Source organism: Mesoplodon densirostris, chromosome 9, assembly GCF_025265405.1.
Source record: "Mesoplodon densirostris isolate mMesDen1 chromosome 9, mMesDen1 primary haplotype, whole genome shotgun sequence".
In the NCBI taxonomy this organism is placed as follows: domain Eukaryota; kingdom Metazoa; phylum Chordata; class Mammalia; order Artiodactyla; family Ziphiidae; genus Mesoplodon; species Mesoplodon densirostris.
The window spans coordinates 88,767,156-88,786,164 of NC_082669.1; the positions used below are offsets into that span (position 1 = coordinate 88,767,156).

General features: G+C 36.0%; 1 protein-coding gene across 2 annotated transcripts in view; it reads right to left on the reverse strand.

Annotated features, from left to right (window-relative positions):
• GRM8 (glutamate metabotropic receptor 8) overlaps positions 1-19,009 on the reverse strand; it is a 764,868-nt gene that overhangs the window by 287,089 nt on the left and 458,770 nt on the right. For both annotated transcript variants that reach the window (XM_060107898.1, XM_060107899.1), the window contains exon 6: positions 6,776-6,976. In XM_060107898.1, coding sequence (XP_059963881.1) covers positions 6,776-6,976 — 201 coding nt within the window. The remainder of the gene's footprint in view (positions 1-6,775; positions 6,977-19,009) is intronic.

Consider the following 19,009-nt stretch of genomic DNA (forward strand, 5'->3'; position numbering starts at 1 on the left):
TTTTATAAGCAGCCTGAAGTTTCCTTAGTCAGAAACTGAAATATTACCTAATTCAAATCAGTCTGTTTATTTATCTCTACAAATTCAGTATCGTTACACATGCCGTTCACTTTCTTTTAAATGTATAAATATTTCCAGGAATTACTTCATGACTTGCAAACCTCTATCATCAAGAATTATATAATGTACTTCCAAATTATTAATAATGATTTTCTAAATTTTATTTCAAATACAGTAATTATCAAAAAGGATATTTATCTTTAAGGTTAACATAGAACCACTTCATCACATTTGACTTTGCTTCATCTCTATTTATCAAATAAGTAATATCTAATCACAAGGATATTATGCATCATAAATTCTACAGTTGACATTTTATGTCAGTTTTTCCATATATTGGCATTTTATGTCTCATTTTATACTTATAAAGGTGGATAAAACAAAGTAGTGTCAAGCCAATTTCATCAATGGTATATATGCTAAAACATTCTACTCAGGACTCTGTGGTGACCTAAATGGGAAGGGAATCTAAAAAAGAGTGGATATATGTATATGTATCACTGATTCACTTTGCTGTACAGCAGAAACTAACACAACACCGCAAAGGCAACTATACTCCAATAAAAATTAATTAAAAAAAGAAAATGAAAACACTAAATAAAAATGATTTATGCATGCAAAAAAATAATGGCTCTAGTAATGGGATTGTCACAAACAGTTACAAAGAAAGATCATTTGGGGAAGTAAAGATATTTCTCAAAACCTTCTGGCTTCTAATCAAAGCACAGTGTCTAGAACAGAGCCAGCACTGAAATGATTCTTTGTTCCCTTCCTCCCTCTTTCACTTCTTTACATTCCATTTGTACTTTCATTTTCCCATTTCAAGCACTCTTCTCTTCTGGAGATGATTGGAACCGTCTCTTAACTTGTCATCCCTGTCTTCAATCTCTCCCTCCTGTCTGCAAATTGCTGCCATAGTTATTTTCCTAAAACACAAATCCTAGCACTTCACTGTCCTGCTCAGAAAACTTCAGTTCCCTGTGTCACAGTCAAACATCAGAGTTTGGTAGGGATTTCTAACCAGGCCCTAGTTCATGTTGCTGGTCTCATCTCCAGGCTGCTCCGACGTCACTCCTTTGAATTCTTACACTGTGGATGCTCACTTTCTCAGAACGCATGCTCTTGCCTGTTTTCCATCTACTATTAAACTGTTTTGTCTGCCATGAATAGTTTTTCCCATCTTGTCCACTTAAAGAAATGTCACTTTCTATTTGTCATTTAAATCAGATGTCACCTGTTCTCTGTGTTGTATTCTTTGAGCCCCCCTTATGTAGTTTCCTAATCTCAGCCTTATGTTGAGTTTGTACATGCCATGCCATCCCTCTATCATATCACTTATCAAATTGAATTATTGTTGGTAACATGTTTGTGTCTCTCCTCTGTTAAGCTATGACATTTGAAAACTCATAGAACCACATTTTATTAATCTTTGTATTTTTGATGCCTAGCATCAAAAATTATTAGATACTTTGTAAGATTCTCAATAAAATGTATGTGGGCTAAAGGAATGATTCATAAAACAAACAACTAAAAAAACAACAACAGTAAGAACACTGATAGGTATCTATGTTTTAAAAATATACCTTTATCTTTAAAATAATCTTCAGTGAATATAGAGCTGGAAGAGACTTCAGTGTTTAGAATATTTTAGTATAATCCTTCCATCTAAAAGATGAACCATCTTCTATATTTCCTTTTTTTTTTTGCTTCCCCTTTTCACCTAACTCTAAAATAAATTCCAAATGGATTATACTCTCTTATAGGGAGAAATCATGATCACTTGATTTTACTGTAAATTGATAATCAATGAATAAAATACCTTTCCCACTGAGTTCTAACTCATCTTTATCACATCATAAGTTCACATGTATGTATATAAAAATACATGTACAAACTGATTTATTTATTATTATATATTGATATTTCTGGCTATTTCTATCTGGTTCTATTTACCATATGTCTGTTCTGGTAATAGTTCCATGCTGGATTGATTATTATAGATTAACGTTATGCTTAAATGTTAACTGTTTGGTAGGAATATTTTTTCTTCAAAATCATTTTAGTTATTTTTACTCATTTATTCTCGCAATTAAAATTTTAAATATTATTTCAAATTCCAGAAAATACTCCTTTGTCATTTTGGTTGGAACCATACTAAGCCTGAATGCAGATTAATTCAGAAAAGGTTAACATGTTTCCTCTAATTAGTTTTTCTGTCTACAAACAAGGGATGTCTCTCAATAAAGTTGTCTTCATATGTCTTTAATATTTTTTGGCTCAATTTATTCCAAGATATTTTCTATATATTTTTGCAAAGAAAAGAGTCTCATTTCCCATAATTGTCAATGATACCTAACATTGTATGTAGGAAAGTTCTTAATGTTTTAATATTAATTTTATATTTGATCATCTTAAAGTAAGTACTTCTAGTTTTCAATTTATTGTCTTGAGATCAAATCATTTGAAAATAATCATAATACTCTTTCCTTTTTAGTAGTAATCTCTTATTTTTGTTTGTTGTTTTATCACATTGGTTAAAATTTATAGAATATTAGTAATAGTGTTAATAGGACGAATCCATCTCTGTAATAGGAATAACTATAAATATATAACCAGTTATAGGCTGAGAGAGATGTGCTTATCACGTTAAACATTTATTCCATTTCTAGTTTGTTTTTGTACTTGTAACAGAAATGAGGGTTATATTTTAATCAAATGCTTTTACAGAATCTTTTATTTTTCATTGTCTTATTTGACTTATTAGTGCATTTGTAATGCATTTCCTAATATTAAGCAGTATTTATTTCTTTTAGATAGCTTAAAGGTACTTTACGTGAAGAAATTTGCTTTAAAACCGTCTGCAGTGTTCAGAGACTCTCAAAATTGGATATTTGGAAAATGTGCAGTTAAGTCCCTAAAATCAATAAGGTTTCTAAAGAAAAGAAAGTGCTGCTAAATTCCATCTCTATATCAGCCTCTGTAATCAGGCAAGTGTTTAGGTATGTTTCTTAGAATATTGAGCATTGAAATGGTTAGACCACTACCTCACTGTAAGTTTAGGGAAGCTGCTTCATTCAGGGAATTCAATCACAGCATGAAGGTTTGCATTAAATAATTCCAAAATTGATTCCTCTCTCAGATTCCCACAAATTCTATATGATTTTAATTGTGTCCTCTAGCCTAACAAAAATTCACCCACCTAGAGAAGCAAAGGGATTCAGAGACCACGGCATCACCCCTTTCTCAGGTTTTCCCCTCTCTGCTCACTTTGTTTAAACTTTCCCCTGAAGTCAATGATAGAAGCTTCTTAAATGTCCCTTTCACCCATGTCACTTGCACCCACTGGGAGTGCCTCATGACAACTAAGTTTGTACTTACTTGATCCCTGTCACTGATAATTTGGAACAGGTCTGACATCCAACCTAAGTTTAGCTAATGAGATTCAAGTTTCCAAGAAGTTAGAACTGGGACCTAAAATACATATATGTTAATCTTAGCACATGTCCTGAACAAACAGCAACTAAATTCTAGAAATGTAGATGGTCTCCTGCTACCTACCCTGTGGACCTAGACACAGAGAAGACCAATATAAAGAGAACCAAACAAAGCAGACAGAGGGATATTTGGATTTCTGAGAGGTTTTAGTACTTATAACCACTTCTTTTCTTAGACCTTTCTATAGTCTGCCGTGGGGTTTCTTGACACACCCTCATAAATCGTTCCTTTTAGCTTAAAGCAAGCTTAAGTTGGTTTCTGTTACCTACAGTCAAACAACCCTGATTAGTATGCCGCTGTGCCTACCCTGCCCTGCTCAACTATAGAGAAAGTAAGGAGACGTCTCTGGAATTCTGTCCAACACTTTTTCTTTATGATGCATAAGGTTCTCATAGCAACAGAAAAATCTTTGATTCTATACAAGATGTACAGTATTAATATTTTATTGCCTATAGGATACACCAGAGTAAGGAATTGACACTGTTGCTTAAGTACCTGAAAAATCTGAACTCTTCTTCTTTATTTTATGTTTTTCTTTTGATAAATCTTTGCATTTAAAAAATTTATAGAAATAGCATTTTGTTCAAATGGTGGCAATAAAAGTAATCTTAAAAGGCAGGCCTTTGTTTCCCTCCAGCTTCCCAAGTAAAATTTTGTTAAATAACATTGCTTATTAGGCTGTAAGAAAATTCATTCTCTCCTCAGAAATAGGTAAGTTTGCTTCTCTCATGTAATGAAACATACATTCCATTGAATGTCCCCTTATATTTTAGCTGCTTAGGAAGTTCAGAACTTAACGTAGTCCTTCATTCTGGTTACTAAATTTGTTTCTTCCCCCTTCAATGGTTTTGATGGTGTACTTCTACTTGAAGAGCCCTATGTGCCTTTTTTAAATCAGAAACAGGCAAGGTATTAATAATAAATGAAGACTAACAGTAAGCCAATAATGAAATCAAAAAATTGATAAACATCCTGAAAATTACTGAAAATCAAATTATATATACCATGATAATCTGCTTACACTCAGGTCCCTTACTCTATTATTATAACCGTACTATTATTACCAGCTATTGGGACACAGAAAAATTTCAAGCTATTTGCAAAATAAATCTCCAAGGAGTTCAGAGAGATTCTCTTTTAAGTTCATACACTAAAATTCATGTATTTTCCATGATCCTCATCCGGAGTACACTTACTCTTGTATCAGACACAGTCCTATTATGCTTCAGTGGGTTCCTACTGCTTTCAAGATGAAGAACAAATCTTAAGAATGACCTGTAAGACATCTCATGGTCTATCTGGTCCTGTCTAGTGCTTTACCCTTGTCTCTGACCCTCATCTCCAGATTCCAGCTGTCTCTAACTCCCTAGAATAGGGACATATTTCCCTATTATAAACTTTTAGTCCAACACACCTCTTCTTTCAATACTCATTGCAGATTATATAATTAAACCTTTGTGTGCTTATTTGATTGATATCAAAGTTCCCCAAGAAACATGTCTGTTTTGACTCTTTTTTAACAGTAATATATCTTTAGTACCTATCATAATGCTTACCACATTCTATGTGCTCAATAAATATCTCTTGACTAAGTTAATGAAATTTTATGTGTGTTTCTGTGTCCGCAGTAGATTGAAAGAAGCAAATTATGGAAGGGATCAGTCCAAAAAACAATCACAGCAACAGTCGTCTGATAATGTGGAAGGGGAAAAAAACTATAAAAAGTAGACAGAAGAACTCAAAAATCATTGGACTCTAGAGGCAAATTGTCTTAATAATCGTTAGACATTATGACTTTTTCAGCAGTCTTTAACAGCATCATTATATTACAGTATAGTATAATTATTAAAGTCATCAAGGAAGGGTTAGGTCTATGGTTAAGAGAGAAATTGATAATTCAACTTTAGAATACTTTAATCCAGTGTTTCTTTAAAAGACTTCCCTGTCTTCTGGAGATAGCTTCAATTAATGAAAAAATATATTCATTTGCATTCCTCTTCCCACTTCTTAGCAATTTGGATAAATAAAGTGCTCCCCAACCTCACGTTAGGGTAAATAACGTATTGTATTGTAACACTTGTATTGTAACACTCCTCTTTCACTCCATTTAATAATTGTAAGAAAATTATTTTCAAATTCCCCTTACTATTTATATTCTTAACAAAAGGAATTATGTTATGTAATGTTTCACCAAAATTCTGGTGAAAAAGAGGATACTTTGTGTTGAATGTAAACCAAATTGTGTCTCACGTTGCCTGAACAAAGAAAAGAAGGAAGTTTCCACTTGAATTCTAAATTGAAGATGACCTTGTGCTTTTCTGAGAAAGGCTGGCAGCTTAGGTCACTGGAGTGTATTATGATGGACAGTGCAGCGCCGTGTGTCCTGCTCGGAGGCATGTCCATTGTGTGGATTACAGCCAAACAGAAAGAATTAGACAGCTTGGAGCATTCTATCATTTCATTTGAAAATAATGGTCAAAGTCATGGGCAGCAACCATTACAACTTTCATGAAAGAACAGCAGAATTCAATAGTTCCATCACTTGAGACAAGCAATTTGGCTATTCTCAGCCGAACACTATGAATCCAGCGTATTCTGTACCAATTTCTTGTGACACTCACATAAGCAGCATTTCTGCTTCTGCAGTAGGCAAATCTCATCTACATTTGATTGTATGTAGTTCTACCTCACACGATGCAGCTCACTGCTTCAAATTGACCCAATCATTGAAAGAAATACAATGAAAAAGAAGATGCAGAAACTTAACACAGCACCCTTAGAATGTAAATATACAGCAACTCCAAATCATCCACTCTCCTCGAGTCATCTTACTGTTTAAAATGCTTAAAATAGGTTTCAAAACAAAATGTCTACAATTCCTTTTTTAATAACGGCGTTAACAAAACATTTTCAAAGAAATCTAATCTGTTGTCAGTGGTTCCAAATGAGTCTCCTAAGTTACTTCTGAAATAGCGATATTTTGATTGATAGAGGCTTATTTTAACTTCTGCTTCTTTCAGCAGCAGATTAATGGTAGCACCAAAAAAAATATGTTTGAGATTTAAAAGCAGGTGGAAAAACTCACACTTCTGATTAAAAGCAGAACTGCTTCTAATCCTGTGCTTTCCACTCTGCTTGAGTATACTCTAAATATAGGGAGAAAAAACACACCCTGTCACTTCTAAAGTATTTAGATTAAAAAAAAAAAGTTGTGACTTACCATTAAAATTCACAGCCCGAATATAACCGAGTAGTTCTTTCCCATCAATGGTACTCATTCGTGGGCAAAGGCCAATGTATCCAGGGCAGAGATCTTTGTGCATATTGTGCAGGGCATAAGCCATGGAATACACAGCATCAATTACAAATTGGACCTTTCCTTCCTGTTCGTAAGATGAATCCCGAGCAATTCGCTCCAGGCCTGTAAAAGAAAAGGGAAACCATTAACTGGGGTTAGATTTCACTAAAAATTTGGCATGAGGGCTAAGATTTTCATCATTTGAGGCACACATAAGTGAGACAAAACTATTTGATTTTACTCTGGATTATTTTAGTCCTATACTTACTGAGTCAGGTTTTTAAACTGGGTATTGAATTTTTTATTGTGAAAGAACAGAAACTATTTTATTAGCAACAAAATGATATAAAGTAAAAGACATATAGTTTCATTATCTTCATTTCTACCTTATGAGCTCTATTATACTGTACATGCTGGTAATTACCTAGCATTTTGGTAGTGATTTGATCTTTTAAGTAAAATGTGTAGACTGTTGTTCTTCTCATCCACCTTAGCTCCAAGGGCATCATTTAATAAGTGGCCCAAAGTAAGATCTCCCCCTCCATCCTACGTCTGTCCTGGTTTAGAATGTGCTCTGTTTGGGAACTCTTTCTGTAAATATTAAATGACAGTATTTCCTTAAATGAACTGCTTATCTTCAGAAGAATCATTCAATTTATTTTCTTCTTGAACTCAACTTTTTACTTGTTTTTACTGTTTAATTTTTTCCAGCTTATTGATATATAATTGACATGTAACACTGTGTAAGTTTAATAAATACAACACAATGATTTAATACACATACATATTGTGAAATGATTACCTCCATAAGGTTAGTTAACATATCCACCACCTCACATAGTTGCCTTTTTTATTCCTTGTGGTGAGGACTTTTAAGATCCAATCGCTTGGAAACTTTCAAGTATACAACACTGTGTTGTTAACTATAGTCATCTTTCTGTACATTAGATAAAAGATGTAGAGCTCTCAAAATGAATGTCATTCAGAATAATTATACCTGTTTTTAGGTATATTTAGGGCTGAGAACTGGCATTGAAGATTACCTTTAGCTTGGCCTTTATCATTTAACATGTAATAGAAACAGAGAATTAAAAATGGAAGATAAAATTCATGTTAGAAGTTAGATGGTGTATAATTAGTTATAATCCAACATTCTCATTTTGAAGATGAGGAAACTCAGTTTGTGGAGGTGAAATTCACTTAGGACACACAACGCAGACACAGGAACCACTGCCAGGTCTCAGATACTGAAATCCAATATTCTCTCAATCCCCAGGAAAATGGGGTAGATGGCAAGAATGCTGGACACGCAAGAAAAAAAAAAAAAAACTGACAGACAGGACATTGAAGACTTATTAAGGAGACCGAAAAGGATCTATCATTTCCACATTCCCCCAAACCTTATACATCTGGTACCACTGGGAGAGACCAAAAGCAAGCACTTTAAATCTTCCCATAAATGTCAGTTAGTAAACTTTAATAAAAGTCTTTAAGTTCAACAGATATTTCCTTTCTTCACAAAAATGCATATTTCCTCTAAATTTAGAGACGTGAATTAAGATGGTTGTCTTATATTTGGGTTTTTACACTCTGAAAAAACCAGTGACTTTCTTCTAAACAAATGTAGTGGTCAATTCATTCATTTTTATGAATCAGATCACTGAACCTTTTTTCCTCTGGTCTCAATCACTTGTTCCACTCAGACCCTTTAAACGCTGTTTGTTGGTGCTCTATTCCCTGCAGGCTTTTGTGATGCTAAATTCTGCTCCTCCCTTTCAACGCACCTTTTCAGACTTTTTTGATGACTCAGCATTCCATTCCCCAAGATTGAGTCCTCTTTTATTTTTCCCAACCTCAGAAGCCATTCATTCTCAACTATTACTATTGCTAGGGTCTAGAAATAGAAACTGGAATCCAAAATTTTAGTTATAGAGTCCAAAACATTAGATCAATGTATAGTATCAATTTAATTCATTATGGAATCTAGCTTTCTGGACTTTACGGTCACCTAACTTCCAACCCACATTTCCAATTGCATACCATATTTCCATTTAGTCTGCTTCCATATCAAACTCATAAGATCCAAAACCAGGCTATCATTGTAGGGAATTACATTATTATTTTCTTAAAACCTCCTATTGAGGATTTGGCAGGCTTAGGAACACCAAGAGAGAAGGCAGATCTAACAAAGAACCTCTTTGAGGTGCCAAAAGGTATACTGTCTCCTTCAACCTGCCTTAGTTGAGTGATCTAAGCTAAGATCCATGCAGATCTGGGGGGTACCGTCCTCTCCCTATCTCTGTGTCCTAGGACAGTACTGTGTATGTCCAGAATATCACCAAGTAACCTATGAAAGCAGCACTTTCAGCTTTCCATAGTTTTAACCACAAAATAGACAACTCATAAATAAATACTGATGAATGGTCACAGAAACCAACAATATTCAGTTATATGTTTAAAGACCTTATCTGGTGACAAATGGCTCTGGTTATTCCAGGACTGAGGAGTTTTTCAGGATGTAGGATCACAACCTGGACAGTCCTGGGCAAACCAGCATGGTTGCTTATGAACAAGGAGGCCAATGATGAGGGAAATTTAATGATAAAAGACTGAAATAACTACACTGAGGGTAGGTCCCTAGGTCTATATGGAGAGATCCTTGTGTTTCATTTATTTTGCATCACTGAACTTGATAACTGAAAAGGAAGACTAGGCATCCCAGAGCAGTTGTTCCCATCTTAGTTATCTTCTTAAGTACAGATTCTGCAGTGCCATCCAGACTTAATGAATCAGAATCTCCCAACTTGAGGACATGAATAATCTGTAATTTCAAAACATAGATATCTAACTGTCTTAGTCAGTTTGGGCTACTATAACAAAGTACCACAGACTGGGTGGCTTGTAAACAACAGGAATTTATTTCTCAGAGCTCTGAGTCTGGACTTCCAGGCTCAGGATGCCAGCATGGACAGGTTCTGGTGAAGGCTCTCTTCTGGGTTGAAGGTGGCTGTTTTCTAACATCCTCAACATGGCAGAAAGCAGAGAGGAAGCAAGCTCTCTTATGACTCTTAGAAGGGCACTAATCTCATTCATGAGGGCTCTACCGTCAAGACGGTATCTGACCTTAATTACCTCCCAAAGGCCTACCTCTAATACCATCACATTAGGGGGTAGGGTTTCAACATAGGAATATGGTGGGGGGGAGGGAACACAAGCATTCAGTCTATAGCACTCATATTCCAGGTTATGTTGATTGTATTGCTGCTCTGTAAACTCTTCTGCTGCATGCTCACATGCAAACACACACACACACACACACACACACACACACACACTTTAAAGAAAAAAGAGGGGGCTTCCCTGGTGGCGCAGTGGTTGAGAGTCCGCCTGCCGAGGCAGGGGACATGGGTTTGTGCCCCGGTCCGGGAAGATCCCACATGCCGCAGAGCGGCTGGGCCCGTGAGCCATGGCCGCTGGGCCTGCGTGTCCGGAGCCTGTGCTCCGCAACAGGAGAGGCCACAACAGTGAGAGGCCCGCGTACCGCCCAAAAAAAAAAAAAAAAATGAAAAAAGAGGAATTCCATGTCTCCATTACTAAAGGAGTATGGTCAGCAGGCATAGGATTGGCAGAAAATGCCAAAGCCAAATTGATTCAAAGAAAGTAATGACCATGAGAACTTAAGGCATTTGGAAATTTTCCACAATCCATGGGATATATGGAAAAGCTAGATGTGTATAAATATTTTATATTTTTAAATTTACTCTATCCCCAAATGTTCTGAATTTGACATACTAGGATTTTATTTTAATTCTACTGCAACCTCCTAGAAGTCTGTAAGATACTTCTGATCATTCAATAATTGACATAAGGGCTTCCCTGGTGGCGCAGTGGTTGAGAATCTGCCTGCTAATGCAGGGGACACGGGTTCGAGCCCTGGTCTGGGAGGATCCCACAAACCGTGGAGCGACTAGGCCCGTGAGCCACAAGTACTGAGCCTGCGCGTCTGGAGCCTGTGCTCCGCAACAAGAGAGGCCCGTGCACCGCAATGAAGAGTGGCCCCTGCTTGCCACAACTAGAGGAAGCCCTTGCACAGAAACGAAGACCCAACACAGAAAAAATAAATAAATTAATTAATAAACTCCTACCCCCAACATCTTCTTTAAAAAAAAAAAAAGAGATAAAGTTATATACAACAATTTCCTGATATACTTTTAATATAGATACCCCAACTTAATAGACATACTATTCCTTGGATTCCCCCCCAATATTTTTCCACCTTCATGTATAATGGATTAATATTAATTCTGAAACACCACACCATCTTATTAAAGGAAAATATGTAAATTTTCACTAGTCAAACTATTTATTTCCTTGCTAGTTATAAACTACAATTAGTTTGAATAAAGATTAAATATATACAACTTTGCTTTTTTTCTTTTAAAGTAAAAGTTCATAAGGCTCTCTAGTAACTACTGCCACACAAGTCAATGGACACTATAAGACATTTTTCATAAATCAATGTATGTACATGGTGACAAACTAAAAGACTGATCACTATTACCATTTCTAAATTTAAAAGGAAATCATCTGATTTCTTTTCAGGCTGTTTAGACAAGGTACTTTTTATTCCCTAAAACTTCAAACTCATAATGACACTTAAGATTTTACAGGATCTAGAGTTTGCCCCTCACTTCCTATATCTGCTTCTCTTGATCATCTAAGAGAATAATTTAGGAAGCTGACAGTGACTCATCAACTTAATTGCCTGTAAAATTTCACTATGCTATCATTTCTAAAGTTAGCGTTAATGTATTGCTGCAAAGTGCTAAACACTGTTAAAGGCTGTATGTCAGCCATCCATTTAAAACACTGATTGTAAAGCTGTGATGTGTTTTAGTGCATAGCTTAAAATTAACAACATATAGCTAAGAGTTTGTGTGGTGGGAGATGAAGTCAGCCTCAAAAATCTTATAGCAAGATTGTTTTATGTTTTCATTAATGAAATCTAAAACCCTGACAGTATCTCTGTCCCTGGAACATACAGTAAATTCTTATTGGTCCGAGCAATACCACATGCACCTCAGTTAAGGTCTTTTGCACATGAGGGTGTATCTTTTTTGGTTTTGTTCCTTCTTAGCGAAAAGCAAATCTGCTCAAGTTTGCAAAGTGCTGCATATATTATAATGTGAGTTCCTAAGATGAACCTGACATGAATTTTTAATTCTTTGACTGACACATACTTTTTGAGCTTTGCTTTCTAAGAATTTCTCATTTCTCAGAAGATAGCTTAGTTTTGTAAACTGAGATACTAGGGGCTATTTTCCTTTTCCTGAAATTATTATAAAACTCATAATGTTACTGCAGTGATGATCTAATAAACAGTGGTCAATTCAGTGGGAAAAAAACGTAAGTCAAATTAGTCCTTTTATTCTCAGGAAAGCAAACATCCAATTGGTTGAATTTTTTACTACAGTCTTACCAGGTAGTAGAAATAATCCCACACTCTAAATTTGTAGGTTAAAAATGATTTCTTTATTTAGCTCCTCCCTGACTTTTTCTTAAGTATGTAGCAAGTATTTTAAATAATTCAATCATTTTCTTGCAGTTGCTGTGAGGAGGATGGTAAGACGGAAGAAGAGAATTTGTCAGCTGCTATGAATAAACACATTTATGCATACAGGACCAAATTTAAAAGTCATTCTGAATTCCACAAAAACTCCATTTGCCTTACTCCTTGATACACCAGAGATGAGACCGTCACACTCTGCACTGAGCTTTCCCGATACCACATATGTATGTAGTGACGCAGAGTGGGTAATTCTTAAACGCGTGAGAATGATGCCAAGAACTGCACTTCACACTAAAAAGTCATCGCTATCAGGTTAGCAAACATAAGTCATCTTATACTGAATTTAAACTGGTTTGGTTTCAAGGACACAGTAGAGGGAGGATGGATAAGAAAGACTGGCATGTTCTGTAATTCAGGAATATCTCCTAAGCACTAGGATACGCAAAGGAAATGTGTGCGCCTCCCAAACCACAGAGGGATGAAAACATGGGCCCTGTAAGGCAGGACAGACTGAGTGAAGGAGGCTGCTGGCACAGGAGAAGAGGACGGGCCAGTCAGACAGACCTGCACTCACGTCCCAGTTGCACAACTCAACAGGCCCGGGACACTTTCCTGAACCTCACCAAGCCTAGGTCTTCAACTGGAAAGGTTGCCCACAGGGACTTTCAAGACAGGGTCCCCACCTCTCCAGCCTCAACTGCTGGTACCACCCTACCTCTCTCTTCTCCACTTTCAGGTCCTTGAATATAACCTAAGATCTTCAAACCACGGGACTTCACTTAGATATTCACTCTGTAACTTTCTTCACTGCTTCCCAGAGGTCTCCTCCTCAACCTCCAAGCTTCAGGTAAGATGTCAACTCAAATTAGGCTGCAGTAGTGATAGTTAATCATTTTATTTTCAATTTAACAGCTCAGATCAGGTCAAAGAGCATCTTAAATGCTAGGTTTAAGTACTAAATATTGTTTGGTTGGAAACAGAGAGCCAATACTGGTATTTAAAATTATTTCTGGGAATTATGTGTAAAGTAAATTGAAACGAACATAAGTTGAAGGTAGAGATACAGGTTGGGAGGCAGAGCAGCAATAGGTTGAAACAGTGGAAAAGAAAAAGAATGAGAGAAAATATATTTCAGATGTCAAATTAACAGTCTTCGGATACCTAATTAAATATGAGAGTAGGAGTTGGAGGCAATCAACAACTCAGGAGTTTTGAGGATAGGTAGTAGAATATTGGCACCACTAACAGAATTTGGAAAATCAGGTGAACAGGAAGCCTCCATTTATGGCAGTTAAAAAGACTGATTTTTAAGATTCTATAGTATTGTATCCTCTAACAAAATATAAACTTTATATAAATTTGTTGAGTTATTTAAAGAATAAAGGTCCAAATGTTTAGAGTAATCATATAACAGTGATATGGTTGATTATTTATTTATAACACTGCAATAATTTATTCCACCTTGGAGTGAAATACCTTATGCGGTACTGCCTTAAGACCAATGGTTTGAGAATTCAAAGACCTGTGTTCCAGTTCTAACACAGTGACCAACTGAATTTGTGTCCTTGGTCAAGTCATGATCTCTCTGGCATTTATTTACTTCTCAGTAGAAATTAGAGGACTGAACAAGATGATCAATCAGGGTCCCTTCAGTTCTAAAATTCTAGATTCTAGGGCAGCTTCTTTTATTTCTGTTTCCTTCTTACACTTTCTAAGATCACTTGAAGATTGCATTAGGGTGTGACTGAACAAATACCACTAAACTCAATTCTCCAAAACAATTAGGACTATCCAGTAACCAAGACCTGGAAATTCTGCACTAACAACAACAAAAAAAGAAAACAAAAACCAAATGTCAGCCTGGATTTTTCTTCTTGAATTCTCAGACTGATTAACTGAGTCACTACATTTTCATTATTCTTAGACTTGAGCTATATATCGAATTTGTTTCCTCACAAAGGAGAAATGTTTTCATTTATCTTTTTATTTTGATCCAATGGTTAAAAGAATCATTTATGGAAAATCAATTATGAAGACATGAAAGGGAAGAGGGAGGACACAAATAATTAAAATGGGCAGGACTCTTCACAGATAGCTTCTCTTTGATCGTAAATTATTATTACTCCTTTCATTTTTTTTTTTTTTTTTTTTTTTTACAGAAAACGGAACTAAGACTCAAAAAGTTGAATCATTTACCAAATATCACACAGTTATGGCAGTAAACAGTCAAGTCAGGTCTGACCCCAAACCTCTTCCATTTACTGCTTAACTTCCTCCTCCTCTTGAAGTTTTCTTTGATTCTTCCAGCTCGGGCTTAACTTTCACTTCTTCGAACTCCTGTTTAACGTTCAGCCATTGTATCCATGATTTGTTTGTCTCCTAGTTAAGTATAAAGAGTGTGTGTGTGTGTGTGTGTGTGTGTGTGTGTAACTTTAAAGAGAGCAGTGGAGCAGGGATTAAAGAATATTATAAAATAATATATACTTTTACAAAAATAGTAACTAATAAATACTAACAAATATTAACAAATGACAATATCTACATTGAAATGCTAAAAGGGGGGAATATATTTCTATAACATTTTGAGCATTTTTCTGAACTACAGAGAAAATCTTTGTTTGTGAATTTCAACCACACACCTGAGATAAAATTGGCATAAAATGGCTGAAACTCATAAGCAAGATGATTGGATATTTGTAGTGAAATCCAAGCTAATAAGGCCTATAACTTTATAAAAATTAAGAAGGGTATCTTAGCATTGGAGAGTGAGAGTGTATTTGTGTGTGTATATTTATATGTCTAGAGGATTTCTATAGGAAAATAACATCAAGCTCAAAAGAGAATTCGACACCTAAGGTCCTACTTCATAGATTCTATAGTAGGCTTTCTCAAGGACCTGTATAAATACATGAATTAGACTAACCAACTAACTTGAGCCTTGGCTTTACCTATTTACACAGGACAGAGAAAATGAGAAGGGTCCTCCCGCTGAAAATCACCTGCTCTCCATCTTCTTCTGTAATTTAAATGTAGTCCCAAGAACTGAAGGCTCTTGGCTGCCTGAGGACATGTCAGGAGACACTTGTAAATCAACCAGTGAAGAGTGTTACAGTAGCCCACAATAACTTCTCTCCTTTGTGCCTGGCAGGAAATGGAAAATGCTCCCGGCAGGTGCCAGGTGTCCCCTTCAGGAGTTAAATTTTCCATGCAATGTCCTAGGGTTTTTAAAACACTGAAAAACCTAAGGTAAGTGGCAAATAAGATTAAGAGTGTATCTTCAGGCAAAACTACCAGTTTAAAAGGAAGATGTTCAGAAGAGAAAGTCATTTCATAGGTATAACCCTAGGACCCCAAAGAAAAGGCAGTTGATTAAATTCAAACAGTTGCATTTTTCTACATAATCATCTTAGATCATATAGAGACAAATTTTGATTGAAAATAGTGTGTAAAACTCTTGATAAATAGTAGAGTTCATAGTTAAGAGAACAGCTTTTCTCTTTAAAGCATATTAAAGTTCTCCCATTGAAGGATTCAAATTTTCCCTTCATAATTCCCCCTTCAGTGGGTAGGATTTCTAATGCCCCACCTTCCACCCCAAAATATGTTATACTTGTCATTGCAGACCCTATGATACGGCTTAGGATTTGCCTTAAAAAAATTTTTTTTCCAGTTACAAAAGTAAATCACAGCCTTTGTAGAAATGTGAGGGGAAAAGTATTGGGTTGGCCCACAAGTTCATTCGCTTTTTTTCCTAAGGTGGCTCTAGTAGTGCTTAGTTGTCTTTAACTTCATTCGAAACAATTTTGTTAGATTGTATTGTGACAGCTGTCATATCAGCGTGCTCATATCAGCGTGCATTTAAAAAAAAAACTTATCAAAAGTGGTGAATTTTTGTGTAGCCATTTTAGTATTGAAAATGGAAGAAAAAAGAAATGTTTTCAGCATATTATGCTTTATTTCAAGAAAGGTAAAAACGCAACCGATCCATCCAAAAGACGTAATTTTTTTTTAATGCCAGATACAGGCTTTTTGGTTAAAACCTTGCTTTTTACATTGCCTTAAGTATAAATAGAAATCTTGGAGTGGCTTCAGTTCATCACTTGGGCTGCTCATTCTTCCACAGAGGAAAAAGAAATTATATTGGTTTCCTCAGCCTTCCTTCACCCTGTAGTATTTTCATTCCATGTTTGCCTGGTCTCACTCAAAAAAAGGTTTCTAATGCCAAAAACAAAAAACAAAAAAAAACCACCACCGAAACTCAAAAAAAGATTTGTGCAGTGTACAGAGGAGGTGCTATGACTGATTGAACATGTCAAAACTGGTTTCCAAAGTTTTGTGCTGGAGATTTGTCACTGGACAATGCTCCACAATGTCAGGTAGACCAACCAGTTGAAGTGGAAGTGATCAAATAGAGACATTAATTGAGAACAATCAACATTATACCATGCAGGAGATAGCCGACATACTCAAAATATCCAAATCAAGCACTGAAAATCATTTGCACCAGCTTGGTTATGTTCATCTCATTGATGCTTGGGTTCCACATAAGTTAAGTGAAAAAAACCTTCTTGACCGTATTTCCGCATGCAATTCTCTACTTAAACATAATGAAAACATTCCGTTTTGAAACAAATTTTCACGGGCGATGAAAAGTGGATACTGTACAATAATGTGGAACAGAAGAGATCGTGGGGCAAGCGAAATGAACCACCACCAACCACACCAAAGGCCGGTCTTCATCCGAAGAAGGTGATGCTGTGTATATGGTGGGACTGGAAGGGAGTCCTCTATTATGAGCTCCTTCTGGAAAACCAAACGATTAATTCCAAGTACTGCTCCCAATTAGACCAACTAAAAGCAGCACTGGACGAAAAGTGTACAGAATTAGTCAACAGAAAATGCATAATCTTCCATCAGGATAACGCAAGACCGCATGTTTCTTTGATGGCCAGGCAAAAACTGTTACAGCTTGGCTGGGAAGTTCTGACTCATCCACTGTAATCACCAGACATTGCACCTTCAGATTTCCATTTATTTCTGTCTTTAAAAAATTCCCTTAATGGAAAAAATTTCAGTTCCCTGGAAGACACCTGGAACAGTTCTTTGCTCAAAAAGATAAAAAGTTTTGGGAAGATGGAATTATGAAGTTGCCTGGAAAATGGCAGAAGGTATTGGAACAAAAGAGTGAATACGTTGTTCAATAAAGTTCTTGGTGAAAATGAAAAATGTGTCTTTTATTTTTACTTAAAAGCCAAAGGAACTTTTTGGCCAACCCAATATAAAGAAGAAAATAGAGAATATCTATTGGCCCACCGTGTTAACCACTATTTGCACACTGGTCTATTGCCTTACAGCATTTCTTTCCCTCTTTATTTATAAGAATTAAGATAACTCTGTATATACTTTTAAAATATGCAATATTCACTTCACCTATAGTGATAATTTCCCCGTATTGTAGGAAAGCATGGTTTTTATAGCACTTGTATTATATATAGCTCACTTAATGGATTCAGGTTTTTGCATTTAACTCCTGATACCCAACATGATATTTGGTGCAAGGTAGGAATCTAACTTTATGTTTTCTAAATTGTGAAACTATTCTCCCAGACTACTGAATGAACATTCTTTTTCCAATTAATTCATATAAAGTCACTTTTAACAAGTATCAGACACATACATTATTAGATATATAAATGTGGAATTTCTGCTCTAGCCTGCTTGTCTCTTAACATGCCAATACTCCCTTTTCCACAAATATTGTAATTCTATAGGTTGTACCATCTGTTCACACAAATTCTATCAGTACTCTTATTTTTTAAAATTCTTGATTATTCTCACAAATAAACTTTAGAATTATTTAAACTAGTTTCAAAAATTGAAGCTTTTATTAGAATTGCATCAATTTTTTAAGTTGGTGGCAGAAGACTTGACATAGCTACAATATTCAGTGTTCCCATTTGGAGACACAGGATCTCCACTTATTCCAATCTTCTTTTGGAATCCTCAGAAATATATGTCACTTGCTCATTTCCTTTTAAGTAATACCTCAGTATTTTGTGTTTTCAAGCTTTATGAAATAGAATTTTTTCATTCGATTTTTATTGGTTATTCATGGTATAATTCCTAAATCTCAATTCACTTTTAATACTCAACATTTTCTTCTCCCCTTATTTAAACTCTATGCATTCAAGAAGGCCCAGATTAAGTCCTCTCTCTTCTACAAAACAAGAAAAATGGAAAGAAGCATGGGCTCTGAGATCAGACAGATGAAAATTTGAGACCCTGCCTCTCAGTCTCTTATTCTTTACTCAGAAAATGGGAATTTAAGATGGCGGAAGAGTAAGACGCGGGGATCACCTTCCTCCCCACGGATACACCAGAAATACAGCTACACGTGGAACAACTCCTAAAGAACACCTACTGAACGCTGGCAGAAGACCCCAGACCTCCCAAAAGGCAAGAAACTCCCCACATACCTGGGTAGGGCAAAGCGGAGAGATTCCGCACAGAGGAGCGGTGCCGAGCGGCACTCACCAGCCCGAGAGGCTTGTCTGCTCACCCCCCGGGGCGGGCGGCGCTGGAAGCTG